This window comes from Anticarsia gemmatalis, chromosome 11, assembly GCF_050436995.1.
Source record: "Anticarsia gemmatalis isolate Benzon Research Colony breed Stoneville strain chromosome 11, ilAntGemm2 primary, whole genome shotgun sequence".
In the NCBI taxonomy this organism is placed as follows: domain Eukaryota; kingdom Metazoa; phylum Arthropoda; class Insecta; order Lepidoptera; family Erebidae; genus Anticarsia; species Anticarsia gemmatalis.
In genome coordinates this window covers 937,564-965,454 of record NC_134755.1, presented here as the reverse complement: position 1 = coordinate 965,454, position 27,891 = coordinate 937,564, and the positions used below count along the sequence as shown (strand labels likewise).

Here is a 27,891-nt window from a genome sequence, read left to right as displayed (position 1 = left end):
CCTCAGCGAAATGGCTGAAGGAGCTCACCGGCTCAAAGGTAGGTGAGGATAAAACCATAAGGGTAGTGGCAGCAAAAGACCTACCGAAGCCGGTCAAAATGGCCTGGAAATCGCGCGCCGCGTCCGAAAAGGACAACAGGCGGGTGCTGATGCTGGTGGAGAAGATGAACCCGGGCCTGAAAACACAGGAGTGGCGAGTCATCGACACCCAAAATGACGAGTTCACGGTGCGCAGAATCGTCATGATGGACAAGGACTCGGCCGAGTTCATCAAAGCCCGGGACTACAGGCTACCCACCGGCATCGATTTCAGCATATTTAAGCTGCTGGAAGATGCCTCCCCGGTGGCCAGTACTTCAGGGGAGGAGCAACGAGAGCCGCCTGAGGAAGGAGACCCTCCCATCTCAACGACAGTGACGGAGCCTGCGAACCCACCTCAGCGCCCCATGACCCCCGGAGCCCCGCCATCCCCAGTGTCAACCATTGGCACTGAGGACCTTTTTGGGGAAATGCGGAACCTGGCGCTTGAGGAGGACGCTCTCCTAGAACCGTCTCCCGACAGCGAGGCGGGCGGCGACGCATAGTTGCCCCCCCACCTCCTTCCCCAAAATGAGCCCCCAGTCAACCATCAACATGGAGGGTTTAAGGTATGTTCAAATTAACCTACAGCACAACAAGGCGGCTACGGCCCTTCTGGCACGAGCCCTAAAAGGAGGCAAATTCGACATTGCCCTCATACAAGAACCCTACATATATAAAGGGGAAATCAAAGGATTAGACGACACTGGAGGAACAATATGGAACTCCAGAAACTCTAATAACGGTATGAGAACGTGCATATACACCAGGAATGGCGTAAATGCATGGCCTCTGCACGACTTCTGCTACAGGGATCTGACGGCAGTCAAGATCAACACAGGGGGAAAAGATAGCAGCAAAACCATCATCTCTGCCGCTGTCTACCTTCCCTATGAGGAACCTAACCCGATCCCAACACAACTTGAAGGTCTGGTTAACCACAGCATCCAGCACAAGATGGACATCATTATTGGATGCGATGCAAATGCTCACCACGTGATCTGGGGCAGCTCGGACACCAATAGAAGGGGAGAAAAAGTACTGGAATATCTGGTAAGTTCTCCTTTACAATTACTCAACCGAGGAAACAGCCCTACCTTCGTCAATGCGCGGAGAGGTGAGGTAATAGATATAACCCTAGCTACTAACACTGCTAGCAATCATATCGCTAACTGGCATGTATCAAATGAAATCTCGCTTTCAGATCATAGATATATATGCTTTAACTATGGGACGACTCGCGTAGACACAGCTACGATCAGAAGGAATCCCAAACACACGGACTGGGTTAACTATAGCAAAGATCTAAAGATCTTGCTAGGTGACCCGAAGTGCAAGCTCAATTCTACCCTGGATATAGAACTTGAAGCAGACCGGTTATCGAAAACGATCACACAGGCCTGGACGGATAACTGCCCGGCAAAAGAAATTAAACCCAAAAAAGTCCCTTGGTGGAACAAGGAACTAGAGGCTCTAAAACGTGAAACCAGAATCGCCTTTAATAGAGCTAAGGCCCGAAATGACTACAGTGACTATTCAAAAAAGCTAACTGAATATCACAAAGCTGTAAGGAAAAGCAAGCGCAAATCCTGGACCGATCATTGCGGCCTAATAAGCTCGCTTCCAGAAAGCATGAGACTGACCAAAGCACTATCGCTGGCCAAAGAGAGCCCGCTCACCAGTATCAAAAACAAAGACGGGAAACTCACAGATTCTGGGGAAGAAACGCTACGCATTATGGCTACCGAACACTTCCCAGGTTCAACTATCATCAACATAATGACAGATGAAGATATAACGCATAGCGAAGTAAATCTCATCAAGACGTCAAGGGCTGAATGGAACACAGCCAGGAAAATAGTAGATGGGAACCTTCTGAAATGGGCAATTGACAGCTTCAAGCCCTACAAATCACCAGGACCAGATGGCATATACCCCATACTCCTACAAAAAGGCAGCAATGTGTTAATACCACACTTGGTGCGTATTTACAGAGCATGCCTAGCCTATGGCCATATACCAAAACTATGGTCAAAAGTGAAAGTAGTATACCTGCCCAAACCAGGAAAAACAAACTACGAAGATGTTAGGTCATATCGACCCATCAGCCTTACATCGTTTCTACTTAAAACGATCGAAAAGCTGATTGACAAACATATAAGAGACGGACCTTTAAGAAACAATCCACTCCATGTTAGGCAATGTGCTTATCAACAAGGGAAATCGACCGAAACAGCTCTTCATCTAGTGATAGAACGAGCAGAGGCAGCACTGGAAAGCAAAGAAATATGCGTGGCCACCTTTATAGACATAGAAGGGGCCTTCGACAGAACCACCTTCGAAGCTATCCAAGATGCTGCTATAAAACATGGTGTGAACCCAACCATCTGCAGATGGATCGGGAAAATGCTGCAAAACCGAGTTATCAGTTCCACGTTAGCTGGCGATACCATCCACGTCAAAACAACCAGAGGCTGCCCACAGGGAGGGGTGCTGTCACCTCTGCTGTGGAGCCTAGTGGTCGATTCGCTAATGAAAGAACTGAACACAGGGCCATTCTACACGGTAGGTTACGCAGATGACCTAGCCATTATGGTCAACGGAAAAATTCCGACGATCGTCTCGCAGTTGTCACAAGAAGCGATCAAAATAGCAGAAAGATGGAGCAGAGAAAACCACCTATCCATCAACCCTAGTAAAACCACCGCGATGTACTTTACTAGGAAAAGAGACCTCAAAAACTTCAAAAGCCTAAAGATGGCCGGAGAAGAACTACAATGGTCGACACAGGTCAAATACTTAGGACTCATACTGGACAAAGATCTGACCTGGAAAAAACACCAGGAGCATATAACCAACAAATCCTTAAGAATTTTTGGCATGCTCAGGAGGGCCTATGGCAAAACATGGGGACTCCAACCAAAGGTACTATACTGGATCTACACAATGATGATCCTACCCATCATCAAGTATGGAAGTGTAGTATGGTGGCCAAGAACCAATAAAGAGACATGCAAGAAAGCGCTCAGCACAATCCAAAGGGTTGCCTGCATGTCTATAACAGGTGCCTTCAGAACAACACCAACGGCAGCAATGGAAACCCTACTTGGAATCACTCCATTGCACCTTACAGTCCAAAGAGAGGCAATCAATGCGTTGAAAAGACTCAAAGATGCAAACCTCGGGACAAGGAAGATGATGACGTGCAACCATACAAACATGGGCATAAAACCTCATCTAAAAGAGATGCTAGATATGAACTCTGACAAAATACAGACAATACTAGTCACTCACAGAAACTTTAAGATGACGATTCCGACGAGAGAAGAATGGAGTCAAGGTCTCTACACACAAACCAAATCGAGACAGATATGGTACACCGATGGCTCCAAAATGCAGAACGGCACAGGAGCAGGCGTCCACTCGGAGGACTGCAGCATAAGTACTAGCCTAGGCAGATATGCTTCAGTCTTCCAAGCAGAAGTACACGCAATCATCGAATGCACCCAAGAGATTATAAAACGAGATACAAAAAATCGCGACATTTATATACTCAGCGACAGTCAAGCAGCTATTAAAGCTCTTTGCTGTTTTTAAGGTCAATTCGGGACTTGTACTGAATTGCATAAAGAACCTGAACAAGGTAGGTCGTACAAACAACGTTAGGCTAGTTTGGGTACCAGGCCACGCGGGCATAGATGGGAATGAGAAAGCTGATGAACTTGCACGGAAAGGATCAGAATCACTCCCAATAGGTCCAGAACCAATAATTGGACTACCTGATGCGACAGTCAAACTGGCAATAACCAACTTCACCAGGGACCAGCATCTGAAAGAATGGAAAGCCATATCTGGGCTAACCCATTCGAAACTGTTCATAAATAACGTCAACAAAAGCTGGAGTAATAACCTAATAAACCTCAGCAAAGACAGCATCAAGAAAATACTTGGTGCTTTCACAGGACACTACGGCACGAACTACATGTTAAACAAAATAGGAGCCATAGATGACCCCAAATGCAGGCACTGCAATGAAGAAGCAGAAACCATGAAACACATACTGTGCGAGTGTGATGCTTTAGGAAGGAAAAGAATGGATCTTCTAGGATGCGGTTACCCTAAACCAGAAGACTACAGGCTGCTTCCGGTGGGGTGCATAGCAAAACTGATAAGTTTTGCCCTGCCCCCCAACGTCTAGAGTAGCAAAGGAGGGGGTGACACAAAGGATCAGGAATGGTCGAAGTGTCAGCCAGGCATTAACTGGCACCCCCACCCCTAAGATAAGATAAGATATGTATAGTCCTTATGAGAAAACAAATGGGATTCGAACTAATAACTTTGTGCCAAATTCCAGTTACTATCATAGCAATGCGGTGACAAGAAGCAAGTAAATCAGAAGTAGATGCTTTCACAAAATTTGATATTAAAGAACTGTGAACTAGGATACTGGTTATTAAGTCGGTCATGGAATCTTTAACACTGGAAGTACATACAAATAAACACGCTTCTACCCTTTGTCTCACTATTCAATGAAGAAATAAACTAAGCCATGTTAAATACAAGAGATGATGATATATTTCAATAAAAGAAAGGAAGAAAGCAAGTAAGACACAAACATGATATCTTAAAAGCAAAACCACAGGTGACTCAGCAGGACTCACTAATACCTCAACTCTCTTGAGAATAGCTGATTTTAGCTTAAATTCGTCAAACTTCTGTATTCAAATCATAGGCAGGTGAAACACAAAAACACACAGACAGTCACGTAACAAAAGCACAAGCAAAAATATGTGTGTTTGAAAATTGCAATTATTATATATTGTTCCGGACACGCGCCCTCGGTTGGTGGTCAATATTTATAAAAATAAGGGGTTTAAAGTATTAAGTTATTCATCTTAGTTATTGTTAGGGGTTGTTTAATTGTTTAGCTTCGTCGTTTAAGTGTATTCTGACAGTTAAGCTAGAAAAAACCTGATGTGTATTTATTGCTGTTCTGCGGGTTGTGGTTATCTGAGTAATTTTTGCAACTAATGTAGTTTGTAGTAGTAGACATTTGAATCGTTAGTGTGATTGACAGGAGTAGGTTTGTTAAAATATTGTTTCTAATAGAATATAGAATAACATAGGAACTATGCTAAAATGAAATAAGTAAATTGTAGTAAGTACCTATTTTAAAAGTATTTTAAAATATAAAACCAACATAACACACACAATAAATTAATGTAGAAAAGATATTGCTGACTTTTTCAATCCTTCGATGACAGAATATTTGAGAGTATACCTTTCCAATTAAAAAAAATACCATGTATAGTGATTTTTGACATTTCCCCCCTGTGCAGAAAAGCACAAAATCGTCTTTAATAATAATACTAAACACAAACTTTACAGTTTCTCATGTACACACTACTCCAAATTTTTCTTCATCTACTAAACAGTACTATAGAATACTCTTGACCAAGACCTTACTTTCAAACTTCGTTCTACCCACATCCAAACTAACTATTGTTAAACTAAAACCATTTTCAGCAAGGTGTCTGATAGTACCCCGAGGTGTTGCGATACAGCGATAGCGCGGTACACCGACGTGCAAGGAAATTGCACTCAGCACCACAATGTTCTATGTATGTCTGTATGTATGTTTGTTACTACGCAAGTGTTGCGACAGATGTAGGGCATTGCGTGTAGGCTGTTTAGCTTTGGGTTTTTTTGTACAGATTTATTTTCATTGTGGTTTTTAGCGGAGTTACCTGGGATTCTGATAAGTTGATAGAACGAGAATATGGATTGGAAAATTTTAAAGTAGCGACCTGTTAGCACAGTTGTAATCAGATGTTGCTAAGCTTTATAGCTGTCTTGACCCAAAATGTACCTCAAAAATACTTGGTGAATTAGTCCCGCGGCTACTAAAGTATTCGCTGATTTAAGTGTAAGACCAAAAAGTATGTCATAAGAAACCGAACTAAACAAATGAACAGTACTTAATCGTCGTTTCGCTATCAGTGCGTATGCATTATTTTCTAGAGAGACGGATCCAATATTTACGCGAAACGTTACCTTAAAAATAAATAAAAAATAAAAAAACATATTGATTTGAACTAAAAATATTACAAAACTGATATTTTAGAGCAACTCCCGATTAATCATGTGACTTGATCCCTAACTAAAAACCTTACTTACTTATTAGTCCCGGTGGTGATAGTATTAAGATGACCACATTAACTTTAAGCATTAAATATTATAACAAAAATGAAAGGTTTCAATATAATGTACATGTAAACGTCAGTGTATTATCACGTGAGTGGTATTCTACCTGAGGAGTAGGGACTGGTCGAGAGGTGCAGTAAAAAACATGCCCCGTTCCGAATCATTGAGCGATTGACGGCTCACGCAGAGCCTCAAAGTTTCAATTCAAGCTTTTTGGCTTAATTGATCAAATAGTTGTAACAATCTTTAGAGTAATATATTATTTAAGGTAAATAGCATATTATACCAATGCTAGTTGGTTCTTTTAAAATTAGATTTTACAAAGACTAAAAACGTATGATTCAACAGATCAAATAAGTACTTAGTAAGTAAATAATTTTGAGCGATGTTTCTAATTTCTATGTTAGCGAGTTAAATTTATTACTAACATACCCACGCGACTTCACTCGCGTAGAATAACGACACTCTGATTATCCTGGGCTATAAAAAAATGCGTATTCATAAAGACCATGACGTTATGGAGGTGTTTGACCACAAACACTTTGATACAATACATTTATCTATAAGACGGATAATTATTGGACCCTTCATGGTTCTTCTACCATTATGTTTTAAAGTTTGAGCACCAGTTCACATCCGCATCGCGCGCGACAGGCTGTGTTGTTGTGACAGCTCTCCGGGACGCCCTCCGACAACCTTACACACACCTCTGTCTGTCTGTGTGTCTGTCTGTCTGTTCGTTGTGTCCGTAGAGCAAGGACCACGGCCCACGGCCACAGGGGAATGAGACCTTTTCAACATATCGGACAAGATTTGCCAATTACTTAGTTTTTAAAAAAGATGCTTTAAATTCTTACTGTTTAAAATAAAATCTATAATTCTGAGAACTATTTTTATTGTTTCTAGGGAATATGTAGTTATATATTTTGGGGAAATATTTCTGAATTGCCTACTAACCCACTAAAGCAAATACTTCATATCTTTACTTACCGGCAATTTTGTGCCATTAGTATGCCTGCAATCTTCTTCACTTCTACAAAAATATGAATTAGATTCAACTTTAATATTTACATCTCAAAAATGCGAATATAATAATATAATGTTTCGTGTCAGATAATTAAATTAAAATATTGGAGATGTTTGTTAATGACTTTTCTCTATCCTATTTTGGTACGCAGAAGGCAGTACCATAACGAATAACACATAGAAACAAACGAAATTTCAACGAATATTTGTTTTCGTTGATTATAGTAAGACCCCTGGCGTGTCTAAATGGCCATCCTTATCAGTGATAGACTGAAAGCCATTTCATCACCAAAGATGGCTCGTGCCCATTAACCGGATTTATTTATAAATCAATGTTTTGCGCTCCGTTTAAAGTCCTATCCGCATTGATAAGAGCAGATATGAAACGGAGCAGGACTCACGTAGACGCCGGCGGCAAGATCCTAGTCTGAAACAAACTTAATATCTGTTGTACAAATCAAATGAAAATAACATCAACGCTACCACGATACGCAATTATGATAATTTTGTTCAATTGTTGATTGTGAGACTTTGATTCCGTATCATTTAAATAATAATTATCTTCACGCCTCTAATTATGTAAGCACCCTTAAAATAATTAAAAATAAACCCTAGCTAACAATGATATCTAATTTTTATCTTGATTCCAAACTTATAATGCTACAAATTGATATTTTTTATAGGATTCTATTTTGTAATCTAATGCATATAAGTAGTTTTAGGCTAGGGTAAAAAAAAACTGGTTATACCGATTTATTTGACACTTTTAAGGGATGCGTTTAAAACTGCAGTAGAAAATACTACATTTGGGCTTCGAGTGCTTTAGTGCTAAGTGAAACACATTTTTTGGTATTGCAACTTTTTAATATGGTTGACTATCTTATGGCTTCAAGTCATGGTCTCGCCATATCGCACTCTGAAAAAATCCCCAGCAACGATTAGACTATGGTTTAACGATAAGATTGTAAAGAAAAGTCCCCAAAACAATCCCATACAACAATGGAATTTTCTCCAATTTTCGTGGAATTCTAAAGCGAACTCAAAGTAAAATTGATTAATTGCTAATAAATTATGATAACGATGGCAGTTGGTATCGCTGATAGCAGATAAGAGGATTACACCGCGCGTTGTACGCGAGAGATAAAGTTGCAATGATTTCTGATTAAACGTGTCATGGTTACGCAAGACAGGGCTTTTAATTAATACCTATACTTTAAAATTCAATTTCGGCTCTTTGTTTACAAGTTTGCAACTATCTGTACATCAAATTCAGTACATTGCTGCTTTGACGTAACGTGTTAATCACTATAATTAAAGGGAGAAAACAATGTACAGCAATGCAATGATAATGGATTTCAAATAGTTTCCAAATCGAATCATTTATTCATTTAGGTGAAATATTGACACATATGATAGTCGTTACAATTACTGAATTTACCACTAACTCGGAAAGGGGGTGGAGCCTAATGATAAGAGCTATCAAGCTCAGTTGTCAACTGAGATACATATTAGCACCTCTGTGAGTATGCTGTAAATATTTTGCAAGCTAATGCAAAACGGTTGTTTACAGCTGAAACAAACAATTTTATATCAGTATGATGTGCTTTAATGAAGCAATTTTAGGTATTGCGGTAGTCAGCACTATCATTAAAATTCACAAGAGGTTACTCAAATTTTAGCTAAGCTCTTTGTTTCGTATGAAGACTAAGTATGGAAGTGCTACAGAACTCAATACCATACGGTAGTGTACGCACACGTCTAACCATGCAAAATAATGTAATGAGCAATTTATACTTGTGATCTCATAACTTTCTGATAGTCATTCTGTAACGTATTAGCAGTTAAATTGCTGTACAACCTTAGATGAAATGATTTATAGAGATAGTCGAAGAGTCAAACATTATACGCTTCTTTATAAATTACTTAGAGTGATCATTAGCTAAAAATATATGTTTTTGAAAATCCTGAAAAAGAAATGTGTTTTGCTATAAGACTTTAGCCTACATATAAATTAAACTTCGTCGAATTGATTACTAGATTACAGATAAGCATTAACAAAGACCCTTATCTTTAACTTATCTACAGCTTCCGTTCGAACGCAAAACATTTAGGTAACTCTCAAAAAATATATTTAAAAAAAAATGCATTCAAATGTCACACTGCGGTACAAAAGATGTGTATCAGTGACACCGGTGCATGACGCGGTTTAAAACGTATATCAATGAACATAATCCGGCCTAAGCTAACAATATTAGTCTTAACAATGGCTAAGCTGGGAATCGGTAGTCCTTTTAAGTGGCTTTTAAAGTTTTTTTGGCATCTGACAGGCATGTTTTGAGTGATTTGGTTTGATGGAGGGCATGTAAAAAAATATTTAATGTAAATATAAATATGTCCAGACTGGTAGCCAATTCAGTTACTGTTGAATAATTTGGTAATTCATTCATTTAACGTATAAGGTAAGTGGTCAACTTATTATCAAAGTTGTTCAAGCCGACCTGTGACATGGCTTGACGACTAATATCTTAACTAACAACAGCCGAGACCGACTTTTTATCTGCCCTTCAAAGCACAGAGACCCTTAGCTTAAATATACCTACCTCTACTATGCAGCTGCTTTTTCAGAATTTCCACTTTCTAAGGTTACTTAAAGCCCTTGGTCGTTTACCAAGTAGTGAATGCAACTAGCTATAGTATTATTTGTCATAGATATCTGAAATTAATTACTATCATATCCTACTGCAGTGCTCCTATAGAGGGGTAAGCTAAAATTCAATTTCTTAAAAGCAAGCTACAGATAAAAGACGTTGCAATGATCTTTTTGTCAGGCGTTTTAATTTAGTTTATAGAGAGAACCTACTTTTTTGAGAATTGCTCTTTGTTTTATGAAAGGAAACGTCGCTTATATAATTTAAGTTTAACTCATTTCGGTCTCACTGCTGGACAAGAGTCTCCTCTTAAACGAGGGAGGTGCTTATTTTAATGAGATAAAATTCGTGTCGTCTTTTTTGTTCTCAGATATACAGAATGATTGTGAAAACTTGCATAAAATGTGTAGAGGGGGTTCGCTACAAGAATAATTATAATTTTAGTGTGTTTAATTAGTCGAAATTACTAAAACATTTGTCGTTTTAGACATATAAATAGAAAGTAATAGTATATAAGTAATAAGTAGTGATTATTTAAAATTATTAAATATCGCGTAGTATAATGCATTGTTAACTAGGTACCTCTATCTTGGTAAAACAAAGATGCGACATACATTCTAACGAATCAAATACTTGTAAAACTCCCATGTTTTCAATTATATCCAACATGTCGATTTATTTTCTGCGACTATAACATATAAAATTTTTTGTCTAGTGCTACTCAACTCTGTGAAAATTATGTTTCATTTTATCAAGATTGATCTTTGCATATAGAGATTGATTTTGTAGATACCTTACTGGGTATTATTATGATTTAAGCAAAGAGATTTACTAATCTCTTTATGTAAATTATCAGAACAAGGTAGTAAAACAACTTAAAACATCTAAAATTAGTTTATTTAAATAAAAAATGGTTCTCGTAAAAATGAGGTATACAAAATAGCATAAAATATACATATTTACACTTAAACGAATAGACTGCTTCACGCTACACCCATGGAAAGGCCTCTTAGAGCATTATCAAACATAAATCAACCCTTAAGATTATCATAACTGCTTAATATAAAATGAAGTCCCCGGGCCACGTCTGTCTATTTATTCGCTTCCAACTATAAACTGCTGAACAGAATTTTAATGCATTTTTTGCCAACTAATAGAGAGATCCTCTAGAAAGGTTTAATAGTGCAATATATTAAAATAACTTTATTTCGTGGCTTAAGGGCAGACCACTAGTAAATAACAAAATACCGAAATAATACGGTAATTGGTATGATTTAGCACCTATTATATTAAGAACTATGTGTCCGAAAAAATATCAACCATCGTTTTACACTTAAGTTAAATCTGTTAATTTTCACATTTCCTAATTCTGAATTGCATTTGTTTTCAGTCTACAGTATACAGGGTGTGTGTTCTTTAATCGCCAGCTGATTATTTCGTTTGTTTAACAACAACAATTAGCACATCGGTTCATTGTATTACAAATTTGTTAAATTAAACGTATTTACAAATAATAACATTATCCTAAAACTATTTTTTTATATTTTTTACGGAACACTAAAAAGCACATCCTGTATAGTTTACCAATTTATTTGGCACAATATGGCCACTAAAACACGAAAATCTTAAATCTGCCGATGCATTTTATGTGCAACATTAACTAAAACTAATTTTGGGGCAATTAATTATTCTTCTTAACCTTACTGTTAGCAGTCTATTCTATTTCTAACACCCTATATAAATAGAGATTTTCATAAACGTAGCCAGAATTTAGAGAATAATTAGAGAATATTTTTTAGATTAATTATCTAATTAATCTAAAAAATTAGAAAACTACAATAGCACTTCATTTGACCCCCAAACTGCAGCGTAACTCTCTACCACTATGGACTGTCGACAGTCAAATGGCTATCGAAAAATGTTGTTTGAAAATCTGATCGAGCATCTAGCGGGTGCCGTAAGAACTATATCTGCAGTACATTTTAAATATCAAATTTTCCGCCGACTGCAGAGAACCGCGCTATAGAGCCCTGGATTAAGACCTCGTGATCAGCACCATCGTGATTATACCGTTTAGACCACAGTCTTCGTGCATCACTTTTATCTCTTCATTCTTTCTTTTCAGTCCAGTCTTAATGGCTAAGGGATTTTCGATAGCGATTGTGGCTTCACCAGGCTTTGTGGCTTCATAAGTTATTTTCATTGAATTTCTCGCTTCCCTTTCGAGATTAAAACGTCTTTACGATTGTCTTCTCTCACCTTTTCACTATCAATATATACAAATCATTTATGTGCTCATTACCTATATTTTTCTTATCTATGATGTTCTTTGAGCATCAAAATGATTTATCGCATATACCAATCGTTGGCGTTGAATAAGTAAATATAATTCTGGCTACGTTTATGTGACTAACATATTTAAGTTGGCAACACAACGCGACACGCATAGTCGCTATTGAAGACCTAATTCTAAACTTACAGCTTGATTTTGTAATGTGAAATTGAGAACCCGTACTAACATCAAACGCCTTTAGTCTGTCTATCTGCCTGCCACGCTTTGACGGCTAAACTACAGAACCATATGGATACTGCTGATTTTTTTAAAGCGATAATGATTTAAGTTTCCAACTCTAAGCTGCTAAAGCGAAATTCAAAGTTTTAAACCATATTTCAATAGGGGATGAAACTCCGAACACAAGCAAACTTAGTTCAGTTAATTCTAATTCAATCGCAACTTCACACCACATAACCAAGTTATCTAGCAATTAAATAACTATTCGTTCAACGTGGGTATTTTCTTTATATTAGCTCTGAAGCCTTTCAAGTCGTCAGCTGTGTAGTGAACCACTCGTTGTTGCCCATCTGAGTCGAGGAAGCTGTAGAAACCTCGGACGGTATCTCCTTGTCGTGTTTCTGATGCTTGTTTTGAATCTCCAGTTGCTTTGTCCTGGAAAATAGATAAAGGGGCTGTTAGAATAGGTTGTATGGTGACGTCATTGGTGAGGGAAAATGATTTTCGTTTGGGCTATTTTTGGCAGCCAGGTTAAGGCTTTTTGTTCAAAAATGCATCTACTTCTACATCCGTTTTTAAGTTGTCATTAAATGTCATATTTAGACATATTTTGCGAAATATGTTACAAGAGGAAACAAACGGCACAAAGAGCAGAAAGTTAACTCCAGAATAGGAGAATGCCCAAAACTTAAATTTTGGTCCAAAATAGCACCTTGTGTAAACAGTAATGTAGCAGTTGTCTTTACAATTATATTAAATGCATACTCATATAAATAGCCCCTTAACTTCAACCAAGATCTACGTAGTGAATTATATACAATTTATATTGCAATAGCAAAAATAAGAGGTTAACTCTAAAACATTAGTACTACAAATTGTAAGTTCTGAATGTACTAGATAACTTGCTATGATGTTACCACGATGTTGAACTATAATAACGCATTATAGTAATAACAAGAACAAAAGAGATATTTATTTGATAAATGCCTGTTAATGTCAGGTGAACGTTTTGGTATTCACGAATATAATGTAGCTGGTTATTTATGAAGAAGATTATAATCTATACTAATATTATAAAGCTGAAGAGTTTGTTTGTTTGTTTGTTTGTTTTTTGAACGCGCTAATCTCCGGAACTACGGGTCCGATTTGAAAAATTCTTTCAGTGTTAGATAGTCCATTTATCGAGGAAGGTTATAGGCTATATATCATCACGCTACTACCAAAAGGAGCAGAGTACCAGTGAAAAATGTTACAAAAACGGGGAAAATTTTTAACGCTTATGTAACGCAAGCGAAGTTGCGCGTGCCAGCTAGTTTGTAATAATAAGATTACTTTTAGCTCTACAATTAGGTCTCTTAGTAGTTTATACACTCTGAATTGGTACAAGGTTTATTTAGGTGAAGATTATTTCAAACCAAAGGAAGGCATCCCAAAATGTCCTTGGTATAACGACTGTCATTATGATGGCAAACGAAAGCTTAGAAATGTCCACAGGGTGAAATTGCTCGGCCTATACATATGCCTAATCAACAATTTCTTTGTAGCTATATATCCTGACTATATACCTGTATGACGCGGTTGGAAATGTAACCTACTGCTGATCATGAGGTCTCGGGTTCAATTCCCGGGTCGAGCAAAATTCTTTTGGCCTTTTTTTTAATTTATATTAAAATGTTTCTCAAGAGTAGTTCGGACTTCGGCAACCAGCTTGGAAAATCGCAATGAGCTTGACACCTATTACATGGGATTAACGTTGTTAATGTGGAAATTTCGGTGTATTCCATACACTTCTACCAACATGATTATGATGTTATGTATGTACATATGTATTATGTACGGTAAATTCAAAGGCTGTTGTTAGCCGCAGTCCTTTACAATGAGCATAATCAGTATTGATTATATTCATTGTACTTATTGTACACAACTCTATAATTACTAATGCAAAATGCCTCTTGTCAATGCTATCAATACAACATTATCATAACAATCTGACAATACAAGTTTATATTGAATTCTTATCATTCACCTTGTAACAATAGTTATGCTAATACCTAGATATTATCAACTTAGGCATTTATTCAGCCTAGGCATTTAAGTTCGGCCTAGGTATTTAATTGTAGTCTAGATGTCAATCGTGAGTGCAAGCCTTCCTGCTTTGAACTAAAGGTTTAATCGGATTAGTGTTATTCTGAGGCGTTTTGAAAGTTCACGTTTCAAGGTTTAAGATTTGCGAACGCTTTTGTTTTAGGACTTAACTTTTAAACTTTTGTGTTGCATAGTTAATTTTATTATCTCAATGGGGTTTACCCCGATCATTATTATATGTTTAGAGTATTAAGTAGGTATTTAGCAGTTATGATCATCATTATTATATTTTTAGTATTAAGTAGGTATTTAGCAGTGTTTTCTTAGCAGTGGGATCAAAACGAGTACCTTCCTGTTTAAAACAGTCACTAATTCTTCTTATTCTTTTTTCGCGGATTAGAGTCGTTATTGATATGTTTTTTTATAGAAAAAAGCCTCAGAGGAAGAATTTTTAAATAAAAATGTAAGACTTCCATTTTAAGACTGTAGATCTTAATTGCACTATACTCGTAGGCTGCTCAAAAAACTGCTAGAAAATAATGTATCATTAGTATCTATATCATGTTACATAGTTGGAAAATTCTATGTCAAAGAATAGGTATAGGTTTTTCTTCACTTTCACACGGAAATTGCAATATATCTCATAAAACAATGGATACCTTACTTTATAGAGACTGACAAGTTACAAGTAACTAATATAATAATAACAGAGTAAAGTCACGTAAATTCTTATACAATCACGAACATCTTTGCTCTACAATGTATGCTACACATAAATCGTGTCGAAGAAACTAGGTAACACCCATCACACGAAGTTGTGAGGATTGATGTATGTATGTTGTTTACATACATCCACTGACGGTTTTGATTGAAATTTGATACACAGATAGTTTACACCCTGGATTAACCCATAGGACAGTTTTTACCACCGGAAAACCTGTCACGCAGGCAAAGTCGCGGGCGGATACTAATACTACATAATATCATACCTTAATTAAGCCTCAATATTTGACCTAAATGAATAAATAATTAGATTTCGAAATACCCGCAAAAAATCACGTGTTTGCGAAAAACACCTTGCGTGAAAACGTTTGCATTGCGTATTTTTTACAAGTAGTCCGATAAACGCGTAATATAATTTACATAATTTCAAAATAAAAAAACCCAATGTAACCTATTATAATAATTGTTATAATAACTGTTACTAAATTGTCCTAATTTAAGCATGTGTGAAAAAAATCGCAATTCCTTTTCGAAGGCCTTGAGGTTTTGAGGAAGAATGAGCTTTAAAGTTTTATTGTTAAGGTTTAGTTTTGCTTGTTTGTGGTTGTGACGGACAAGTACAAGGTTATAGTTACGTTGCGTGTACGCAGGTATACCTGACTCTTAAAGGTTGGTATAGTTACAAGCAAATATGTGCGTGCAGTGTAATGTTTCAGATTTATTGTTGGTGAATATATTGAAATTAGTAATGTTCGTTAGCTAAAATAATAATTTCATGATTTCTAAGTTTTGTCTGTGATCCTTGCTATCATATTAATATTATACATGCGAAAGTTTGTAAAGATCTTTTTGATGAGTCTTTTTGTTATTCTCTTTCGATAAATCTGCTCTAGATTTTGATCACCTTAAATGGATTTTGATAAAATTTTGCAAGGATGATTAAAAAAACTCGGGAACACACCATAGTTTTCTTTTTAAAAGTCAGCCCTTAATTCTTTAAAGTAAATGATATAACTAGGTATGAACAAAAGCGGAGCAGCGCATATTAATTACTCGTACAAAAAAGTACGTTTAAAAATGTAACAGTGTCTTTGTATTTTTGCTCGTGACTGTACTGGCAAATTCTTGTGCTATCACATTATTTCCTTATTGTTTTGTATTTTTGCGTGACCTTTGATAATATGCAGTAATATTTAATTAATTATAACAACGAACTATACGTAATTACCTGTAAATAGACTGATTAGAATGGCAATGTGTTAAAAAAATAAAATAATAGTACATCCTTAAAATTATGTAATATTAAAAAAATTAAATAAAAATAATTGAAATTTCGGAAGTAATTTCATTGATAATAAGTGCGGTATGAATTATATTATTTTTGGTCATAATATTTTTAGAAACAATATTTTTTACATTTAACCGACTTAAAAAAGAGGAGGAAATTCTTATTCGACCATCTTTTTTAATAATGACGGCGAACTACTCGCTGGACAACTGTCATTAAATCCATACTAATATACTAATAATATTATAAAGCTGAAGAGTTTGTTTGTTCGTTTGTTTGAAAAATTCTTTCAGTGTTAGATAGCCTATTAGTCGAGGAAGGCTATAGGCGATATATCACACTACGACCAATAGGAGCAGAGTACCAGTGAAAAATGTTACAAAAACGGGGAAATTTATGATTCTCTTATGTGACGCAAGCGAAGTTGCGCGGGTCAGCTAGTAATAAATAAAAATAAGACATTGCTTTTTTATCGCTTTTCCTTTTATTTAAATTATTATCTTACTGCAAACGATGGCTAATCTAAAACATGAGATTTCCTTAATTTTATTTCGGCTGTTGTGATTTAAACATGGTGTAACTAACACAGTTATTTTAATAAATACAGATAGATAGATAAAGATATACTATTTCGTAAATAATTGATTGTTTTTTAAACCAATATTCACCTACTTTCGGTATCTTATCTATAAAATCGATGTTAACCTTTTAACTTATAAAGTTAAGCAAACAGACGTTTTGAGGTAATATTGCAATTTTATTAATATTCTTCCATAATATCTTACTTCGTAATAAAAATGTTTTTTAGTAGATATCATATTTCATATCTTTGTTATGATGAAAATTATCATTTTATAATATTTATGAGGCGAAGTTTGTAAAGATCTCCCAAGTAGTTCTTTGATCTGCCTACCCCTATAGGAAAAAGGCGTGATTTTATGTTTGTATGTATTATCAGGTGAATGGTAGAGACAGAAGTAGTCTAATAACATTTAAAATATAAGTGTCGCATTTATTTACGATAAAATTTAACATAAAGAGTATTTAATATTTAATATTGACCAACTGATACTGATAAATTATGTATACTAAAAGTCGAGTACTTACAAGTCAATTAATTTAGCATTTTTCATAAATAATTTTGTAACCCAAAATAACAGAATTAATTCCCCATATTTCAACTACAAATGTTAATGAAATATCAATAGTAATAAATGCAAAAATTACTCGTTAATTAATACATTTCGGGTCAGAGCCCATTCGTCCCCTAAAATTCGTCCCCTAGTATAAAAGTTGTAGATTCGGCCCCTACATAGGTGCCCATTGGTCTCCTGGTAGGGGACCAATTAATATTTTAATAAAATATATTATATTTAAGGTACCCATTCGTCCCCTCTAATATATATACAATATAAGTTAAAGATTCGGCACCTATTCAGGTGCCTATTGGTCCCCTGAGATAAAATTAGCTATATTTTACATAAGAAACGGTTAACATAATACACTTGTGAACAGTTTATTAAAGGAATTAATTTAATAAATCATAACAGATCATTGAAAAAAGAGCTATGATGAATGATAATCCGTCATGATAATAATATAACCTGTCGATAGGCTTACGATGTAAGATTGTCTCACTACGAATGGCTTGTTAAAAAAACGGGTTACAAATAATAGATAAGGTGTTTAAAATTGGTAAGTACTCTCCATATGTGCGCGGGGTGTGGAATGCCGAAGCGGCAGGGGTAATCTTAGCCAGAGTATCTGCGCGCGAGCAATGAAAAAACAAATATAAGATTAGTTTTGTACTAAAATAATGTTGATTTGTTTAATCTTCAATAATTACTGTGATTTTAGTTTTTTTTTTGTACTGTTATATTTTTTTAGATTTAAGCTATTATGATTTTGCATGTATGTTGTTGGTAAATATACAAAAAAATAAGGAGTAATTATTTACTGTTGATATGTGTTCTATTTTTTTCTGCATATTTTATATTTAATGTTGATTTATATGATGATCAATCAAGACTGATTTTTGTAAAAGAGTTGTATTTTGTTAGTTTCTAGGACATTGTGATTTTGTATGTGTTAATCTTATTTGAAATAAACATGATATCTACCGAAATACTATATTTTTTATTATAGCCTTTTCTGCGCGACTGTACCAGGACTACCAAGCTGCAGTATACACATATACATGTACTTATATTAGAAGAATGAATAAAAATAAATATTCTTCAGGGGACGAATGGGCCCCTCAAAAGTTCCAGGGGACGAGTGGGCACAGGGTGCGAATCTTAGGGGACGAATGGGCTCTGACCCTACATTTCACTCGTACTAGATATCCTTCACTTCATTCGAACTTGTAACAGTCGAGTATACTGGTTACGCAACCTACACTTCCTATCGCAAGAATACCGACTGCATTCCTACTGTACACTTTACATTGACGCTTATGTACCAAGGTTGAAGTTAGCGCTTCATAGTGGTCCATCAATGTATGTTGTACAAATTTTATAGTACGCGACTTCTATGGTAAGTGCAGTGAAAGTGGTAATAGAAATAAAGATGTTGTTTTTAAACTAGATACATGTGATTATAGTATTAGATTTCTTTTATTGAGGTAGGTCGTACCTTATACAAAACACTTAGTATTTGTAAGAACTCGTAAGTGGCTAAAATTTGACCTCAAAGACATATTAGGTATTAAATTAGACTTGTTTAATTGTTTCGCATCTTCTTATAATTCGTCTGCTTAATATAAATATTTGTGGGGACATTGTCAGAAGTAACGAGTTAAATGAACAATTTAGTGTAATAAAACGTTATATTGTAAAAGTTAAATAATCGTTCGCGTTATCAGAATGAGGGCTACAAAACTAATATATAAAAAAACCGGCTAAGTGCGTGGTGGACTCGCGCACTGAGGGTTCTGTACCAAAAAAATATGAAAAAAATGTACCTATAGGGTCAATAGAAATACATCATTTGTGAAAATTTCAGGTTTCTAGCTATCACGGTTTAGTAATAGGATCCCGTTTTACCCTTTGGTTGCGGAACCTTAAAAATCTGTTAACGAATTCTATTATGTCACATTTTTGCAGCCTAATAGACAAACCTTTATCTGTCCAGTAATCAGCCACACCTACTTACATAACTATAATTAATTCCAAGAACAAACTTATGTAATTATATTCATGGTTTTTTTAACGGAAAGGCCTTGACTTGATTGGTGACAGATTGGCACTAGCACATTGGACTACATATAAGAGGTATCTACCGGGTTTTTCCATCAGGAAACGTATAAGAGGCTGGAACTATATTTTTTAAAGCTGACCCGCGCAACTTCGCTGGCGTCACATAAGAGAGAATGGGTCATATCTTTCCCCGTTTTTGTAACATTTTTTATTGGTACTCTGCTCCTGTTGGTCGTAGCGTGGTGTTATATAGCCTTTAGCCTTCCTCAATAAATAGGCTATCCAACAGTAAAATAATTCTTCAATTTGCATTAGTAGGTGCTGAGATTAGCGTGTTCAAACATACAAACAAACTTCCAGCTTTATAATATCAGTATAGTATAGATTAACCTATATCTATATATCCCACTGCTGAACAAAGGCTAAAGCTAAGGCTGGAACTTATTCTAGTAAAATATATGAATAAGTAAAATAAATATGTGGTTGCCGCCGGTTATCCCTTTAAAAGTGATGATATTTCTCCGATACAAGCGGCGCCAAGTGGGGTTGTCATAGCTATAAGTATAATTTATAATATGCTAAACTGGTAGTGTATTTTTTTTATTTACTATTACGATTTATAGGAATACGACAATATGTAATTGCGTATGACATGACGTAGTTCGTACGTTTGTATACGCACGTACAAAGAACGATTTATCAAAATCAACAGCAGTTTGCATCGTAATTATTAGTCATTAATCATGTTAAATTGATTATTTTCTTGTAACGTCATTTTATATTAGTCAACGAATTGAATATTTACGTTTTCTGCTCTATACGTATTACATTAAGATATTAATAGATTTGTTTTTTGCCTCCGTTTACGTGAACCTTTTTAATATACTGAAACTATCCTAGGATTTCTTCTCATGTCGTGAATTTCTTGCCGTTCCTTCTCACGAACAACCAGCTTTTCGGGTCAACGAATTTGGATCTCGGAATACAAATTTTAAACCCTACCCTGCTAAACTTCATCTAAACTGTTTAAGAAGTTAAAGCGTAAAAGTATGGCAAATTGAGTTGCAATCGCTTTTATAATAATCTTAACGGACCAATGGATTAAAGTTATATCAGTTGACACAGTCAAAGGTAGTTTAAATTAATTCTATCGGTAAACCAAGATAGTTACCATTTTATCAGTAGCGTAGAGAAAGTACCATTAGCTAGAATGCCACTAGAAAGCGCCTAGTGACAATGTTAGAATAACAAATAAAATGGATTTTATTCGAATTACATAAAAGTATTGTGGCTTTTTGTATACAATGTAAAGTAAAAATGTATTGTTAGTTCCGTGTTTGAGTTCATTTGAATACCAGCGGGAGGTATTGTTGAGGCTGAAAAGAATTCAGTATTTGTAAGGAATTAAATGAATTGAAAACTATGTCTGCTATAAAATAAGTTTTGAAGCTGTGATGATAACACCTAGGTTGGTTCAAGCTGACTCGATAGAGCACTTATTTTAAAAATCGTTATTGCTAAGCATGTGCAATGCATGTGCATGTAGCAATTTCGAATATATGATCAAGTAAAAGTTTAAATATCAATTGTTATTTTGACAATATCAGATTTTAAACTTTCACGACTTGTACACATAAAAAGCAATCAATCGAAACGTCGGATAAACTTATAAGGTATGGTAACCTTAAATTTTCAATAGCTTTTATGACCCGTTGCATTATAATCACAGTCTAGTAAAGTAGTAATTGTTATTGTATCATTAATAACCTAGTAGAACAAACTGCAAGAGGCGACGACTACTCCATAGGTAGCCTAGAGATGACCCAACTAGCACACAAGCTGCTTATACAGTCGTTATACAGCCTGATAGTTGCATAAGAGTCGTTCAAATGCTGTACAATTCTCTATAAGTTGTATACTAGCTATTTAAAAAACCCTTTAACAGCTAGGCGGGACAGTAGCCGTTTAGTAGGAAACTAATGACTTATAGTGATATTTGAGCATGTAATTGCATCGCTAGACAGCCTAGGGAAGTATAGCTGAGTTAAGGGAACTTTCTATAACACCGTTAACTGTATAAGGGGACTTTAGGAGATAAAGGAGTTTAAACGGAGTTATGCGTTGCGCTTATAGCGCTCAAGAGCGTAAATAAGCTTTTTGTAATGCCTTAGGTTCTATAACAGATTTTTTTAGGGCTAGTGTATTACTCATCTATAAAAGAGTTGCGTAGGTCTTTAATAGCGCCTTGAGCGTTATATCAGATATTTATATGGCTTCTGTACGGCAAATAGATGTATAAGGTATCATTCGAAACATTTTTACAGCCATGGGGATTACAGAATTATGTTAAGCACCTAAAGCGCTATAACCGAGTAATATACCTTTATACTAAAGCTTAAAATTATTATCATAATATATTTACATAGGTGCAGTGGTGGTTCAGTCTGTCAACTGTTTTTAAAGAAGAAATAATAAAATAAAATAAATAAAATAAAATAAAATAAAATAAAATAAAATAAAATAAAATAAAATAAAATAAAATAAAATAAAATAAAATAAAATAAAATAAAATAAAATAAAATAAAATAAAATAAAATAAAATAAAATAAAATAAAATAAAATAAAATAAAATAAAATAAAATAAAATAAAATAAAATAAAATAAAATAAAATAAAATAAAATAAAATAAAATAAAATAAAATAAAATAAAATAAAATAAAATAAAATAAAATAAAATAAAATAAAATAAAATAAAATAAAATAAAATAAAATAAAATAAAATAAAATAAAATAAAATAAAATAAAATAAAATAAAATATAAATTAAAAAAAAAAATTAAAACTATTTTAATATTCAACGACTGACCCCTAAAAGTACGAGTAAAATGCTGGTGTGCGACCAAAACAATTATATTGAAGCACTCCTATGCCACAACTGCAGAACCTTGAGGTCTACAACAGCAAACACTAGAGCCTTTGTACAGCTTAAGCCGCTAGAGCAGATGTAACCAACTCTGAGAGGTGCTTGATCGAGACGCCATTACAGCATTTGGTAAACGTATTTTTTGAGGTTATTACGATCTTTTGAAGATCATATAAATCTATAGCCTGGTAACGTTAACATAATTAAAATCATTTTTTATTACCTATAACCCTAATTAAACTATCTGTAACACTCAAAGTCTTATTTATGTTCAAAATACAATTTTCAAATCCACATATCTATATAATTTTTGCATTTAAAACTGAATATTTTGAGGGCGCATGAAAATATTGACGATAATATACATATATATTGACAGCAAACTGGAACTCGCACTTTCATATCACGTACACAAAGAAATAAAAGCGATAGACTACTTGTTATTTTCATAATCCAATCCGTAAAAATAAAATGTCTCCTCATTTGTCACTGATGATTCATTTTAATACAATATATTTAGTTTACACCACAATAAACCGACCATATTACTAATTTAGAGCGTTAGCATTTATAACCGTTACACAGTAGCGCTAAAATAAGGTAAAGGTGGTATAATCGCGCTGCAAGAGCTTTTTCGAACGCTCGTGGCGCTAACCACCTCTGTACAACAGCTGGTAAGCGCCACGAAGCTGCGAAAAAGCTCTTGTAGCGCGATTATACCACCTTCATCTTATTTTAGCGCTCCTGTATTACTACTATACTACGTTCTATTATAATTACTATTTACGACCACTGTAGATCCAATGTAGAGCTATAAGCTGGACAGTATGGTCCTATTTGACGCTACAAGAGATCTGTAGCCGCTTATAGAACCACTATACTTCTTACTAAGGAGCCTAAGGCGTTATAAAAATCCTTTAACCGGCCATTGTGCAGCTTGTTATAGCGCTTGTGTGCTAGTTGGGGAGTCTTCGCTGGATTTCAATACTTAACCAACGCTTAGTGCCTTACCAACGATAGGTTGTTGGGATCCGACGTTTGTAGCTACAATTGAACCGGTAGCTAACTACGGTAATTAACATTGATTTAGTCGGATATTTAACGCAGTAATCATTTACATAGTTATTTAAAATTACGGATACATAATAAACACATCGATACTATCTGTACATAATTAATCTAATTTGTATTGTGCAACGGCTATTATTTTCACGGACATAGCCCGAGGCTATAATAGCCTTGAAGGATTGTTTATAGCCTATCATTACTCTTGGTTTACGAATTGTATTGACGGGTTGATTATGGTTCCTGGCCATGTTTTGTTTGTGGGAGTTAAGTTTATTAGGTATGTACCCATGTGTTATGGAAGGTTACGGTAGAAACGCCTACGAAATTATAATGCTTAGGATCTAATTATACTGATTTTTCTATTAATAGGTAACGTTATACAAAAAAGTGTTAATGGTTTTGAAAAATAGTTATGAAGACGCTGGATAATAAGCAACAAAAAAAGCTTTTTGATATGTTTACGTTAACGTAAATGTTATCTTCTTACGACATTACCTTTTGATGTATTACGTTTTTATAAAAAATCGAATAAAAGTGATTATGAATAAAACTTACTACACTTTTTATTGAAAACCATACGTCCTTTAGAAACCGTATTAATCTCTGAAACATTTATTTAATTTAAAAAAAAACATCAGCTTCAAATATATTCTAACATTCATGTTAAAAAAACAACAAAAACCATTTGTCATAATCCAATTTATTGATAAAATCGCACGGCGAAATGGGTTCAATGTTTTGTAAAATTGCACGAGCCGGCGTCGAACTGGCTCACTGCGTAATAACCTCGACCCGATCACGACATCACACTAAAGCTGTCAAAATACTAGTCTTTGTTATGTGTTCGTTGTTAAATAAAATATTTGTAGGCTTGTTGTCTAATCTTGCGTTTGATGTCGGATTTTTTATAATTTTGGTTTTTGGAGTTAGGAAAGATTCATGATTAATTCAGTTCAACAAAAAAGACTGATTCGTGGGCACTTTTTTCATTATTGAATAACTTAAAAAAGATACTACACATAGTAGGTAAATATTATTACTTATTAACATTCTATTTTCTATAAAAACTTTTATGGGATATATACCGCAAGATTTTCGAGTGACCTAGTTTCAAAATCAGTCAGTGTATAAGCGTCAAGATTTAAAAACTCTATTCTTCAAACTTTTAACTATTTGATTCATCACTGTAATAAGGAAATATAGTCTTTGAATAAAAGATAAACAATACTAAAAGCTCAACTACGAAATCATTTGAATACAATTGTATGCAAAATGTACACAAAACAACACTTTATGTGTATAGGCATAACTTAACCTCCTCCTTTATACATCCATACGTACTGATTAGGTACGAGTACTACGCAAGGTACAACACTTATTAATCTTCTGACCATTGATCTACATCCAAAATCACAAAACAACATACTTAACTATTAATATTATTATCTAACAAAAAAGCCTCGGCCGAGTCACGAACTCGCACCACACCAGTCAGAATAACTCACATGTTGACTAACAATGTAAGTAGTGACATGTAACAATGAACACTTGAACTTGACATTTAATGGTTCAAATGTTAGAGTGAAGGGTCATATGTTTGATTATTGTGCGGAAGTAATGTAATTATGTTACTAGTATGACTTTTGAACTACCGTGTGTATGGCTAAAGTTAGATTGGTTGGTGTTACTTGGCCGAAACGTCAAGTAACTATGCCTGTTGAAGTCTACATGGAAACACTTAAGTAATATATTTTTATATTTAGGTTATTAGCTGTAGAAATAGCCTATATGCTTATTGGGGAAAGGAACTCTTAATTGTTTCGCCCGAAATTAAACCTTACAATTAGCAGTAGTATTCGTGACTCCTAATTGACCATAAACTTACTGAGCTCTAGATAAATTAACAAACAGTTTCCGTGGCAGCCCAATAGTTCATCATTTAGATAGTCTTAGTACCTTGATCTGGCATAACTTAAACCATTAGAAAGCATATGTAAAAGTGATATTTGAAACAATTAACAGTGTAACGATTTGCAGCCACGGCCAATATAAGAGTAGTACACTGCGGAGAAGCACAATACCCTTCGATAGACTAGCAAAATGATGTAGCAATGCAACAACCCAGTTAATATCGATAATTAGGTCGCAATTACCTGTATTTAAAGCAAGAGACGATATCCGGGAAGCGTGTCAAAATTACAACGTTGTTGCAGAATATCAGCACAATACAGAACAGTATAGAACAGTTTAATGGAAAGTCGTCACACTCCACTGATACGCGTCGTTATTTGCATTTATTAGTACGTTGCTAAATGCAATGGTGGCTTACTGATATAAGTGCTACAACTTAGTAGGGAGCCTTGGCATCCACAATTTATTTAGTTTTCTTTTGAAAGACAACTCTAGCACTAATAATTGCGAGGACTTTTAAAAACATACATATAACAGAACAGAAAGACAGTTACGGGTGTACGGGTGGGGGCCGATCATAATATATTTTTTTTAATATATTTGTTGTCATAATGGCAACGAAAATACATCATTAATTGTATAATTTCAGCTTTCTAGCTATCACGTTTTTTACGAGATATAGCCTGGAGACAAACAGACGGCGGAAGCTTAGTAATATGGTTCCGTTTTACCCTTTGGGTACTGAACCCTAAAAATTGAATTATACTCCGTATGTCCAAAATATAGAAACTTTAAGCCACAGCCGCAAGTCTTGCATAAAAGACTCTACACTTAATCGTTGAACTATAATACTTAGGTCACTACTTATATTTTGAGCCTTGACGAATCTGATTGTTTTAGACCCCATTTGGCGTTTTTATCGTAAAGTTTGATCTTTTTGACCACTACATTCCTAAGAAAGTTTTGAAATCTGCGCTGAAAATATTTTCAATATCGTCGATCGAAAATTGTAAGTGTGCGGGAAAATGACATTAGGATGTTAACATTTTCGTGCAAATATTTTTTACGACTTTCGACGTGACATATAGAAACAGTCGTGTCTATATCGACTTATTTATTATTACGGTGATAAAGTCTGATCCTTTGAAAATTTAAAACGCCGATAAATAGAGTTCTATCATGATTATTTTTCCATCACCAATGAAATTCCTGAAGGTCGTCCAAGGTCATGAGTTGTCTTCGGAAAAATTGATGCTGTGCGAAAATTAATTATGCATTTTAGTTTCCTGATACATGAAAAGAATGACACAATCTTTAACATTATTTCCACTCTTAGATATAAAATATTAGGTAACAACATTTCCGATTAGAATATTTTTTCTAAATGAACCATTTTTTTTTTCACAACATTTAGATAAGGTCCTCGAGCCGATTAGCGCAAATAAATGCTTGAAAAATCTATCGTTTTGCTTCAAAATACATGTATCAAATCATGATAGAACACGGATCTAGGATCTATGCGCATGAGCCGAAAAATGAACACCAGTCGACTTTATGGGTGCTTTAAGATGAACCAAATCCAGAAAAAGTTATTCACGCTCGAAGCATTTCGAATCAAACTGTCCCTTGATTTTTTATAAAAACTTTATCACTGCACAAAGTGCCTTCAGAAAAATTTAGAATGGTTAATTTTTATTGATTTACAACCAAAAGTTTGCCTAAAGTCTTGTTTAAAATATGGAAAAACCACAAAATCCTACAGGTCGAGTTCCATAAAAACAATGTCAGCCTTAACGCATCTTGTTAAACAACCGGCTATTTTGTGCATGAAAAAATCGAATGAATGAGTTTCTCGCCATACCGTTACAGTTTGACATCAAATGACTTTATTTTAATCAAAAACGCCAACAATAAATACCGTAAACATTATTTTTTCATCGGCTCAAGTAACAGGTTATGCTTTTAAGCACCCTGATTTTAAGGGGTCTTCGGGAAAGAAAAAAAAATATTAAAAAAATATTTCGGTCGGATCAAAATCTATCTAAATCATGCATAAGAATACCCGAGAACACGATAAAGTAGTTTTCACTCACATATTTACCGTTTTTCATAGTTAGGCTCAAAATATAAGTAGTGGCCCACCTACAGTGCAATGGTCATCGCTTTTAAGGGTAGTTTGCATTGTTTAATATTATATATATAAGTTCAATTTAGAGTGGTTTGATATGA

General features: G+C 34.9%; 1 protein-coding gene across 1 annotated transcript in view; it reads right to left on the bottom strand.

Moving 5' to 3' along the window:
• Positions 1–10,835: 10,835 nt before the first annotated feature.
• The window catches only part of LOC142976482 (uncharacterized), a 29,921-nt gene continuing 12,865 nt past the window's right edge, over positions 10,836–27,891 (bottom strand). Inside the window, exon 3 of the mRNA XM_076119877.1 lies at positions 10,836–12,903. Within this exon, the coding sequence (XP_075975992.1) occupies positions 12,730–12,903 (174 nt within the window). The 3' untranslated portion in view covers positions 10,836–12,729. The remainder of the gene's footprint in view (positions 12,904–27,891) is intronic.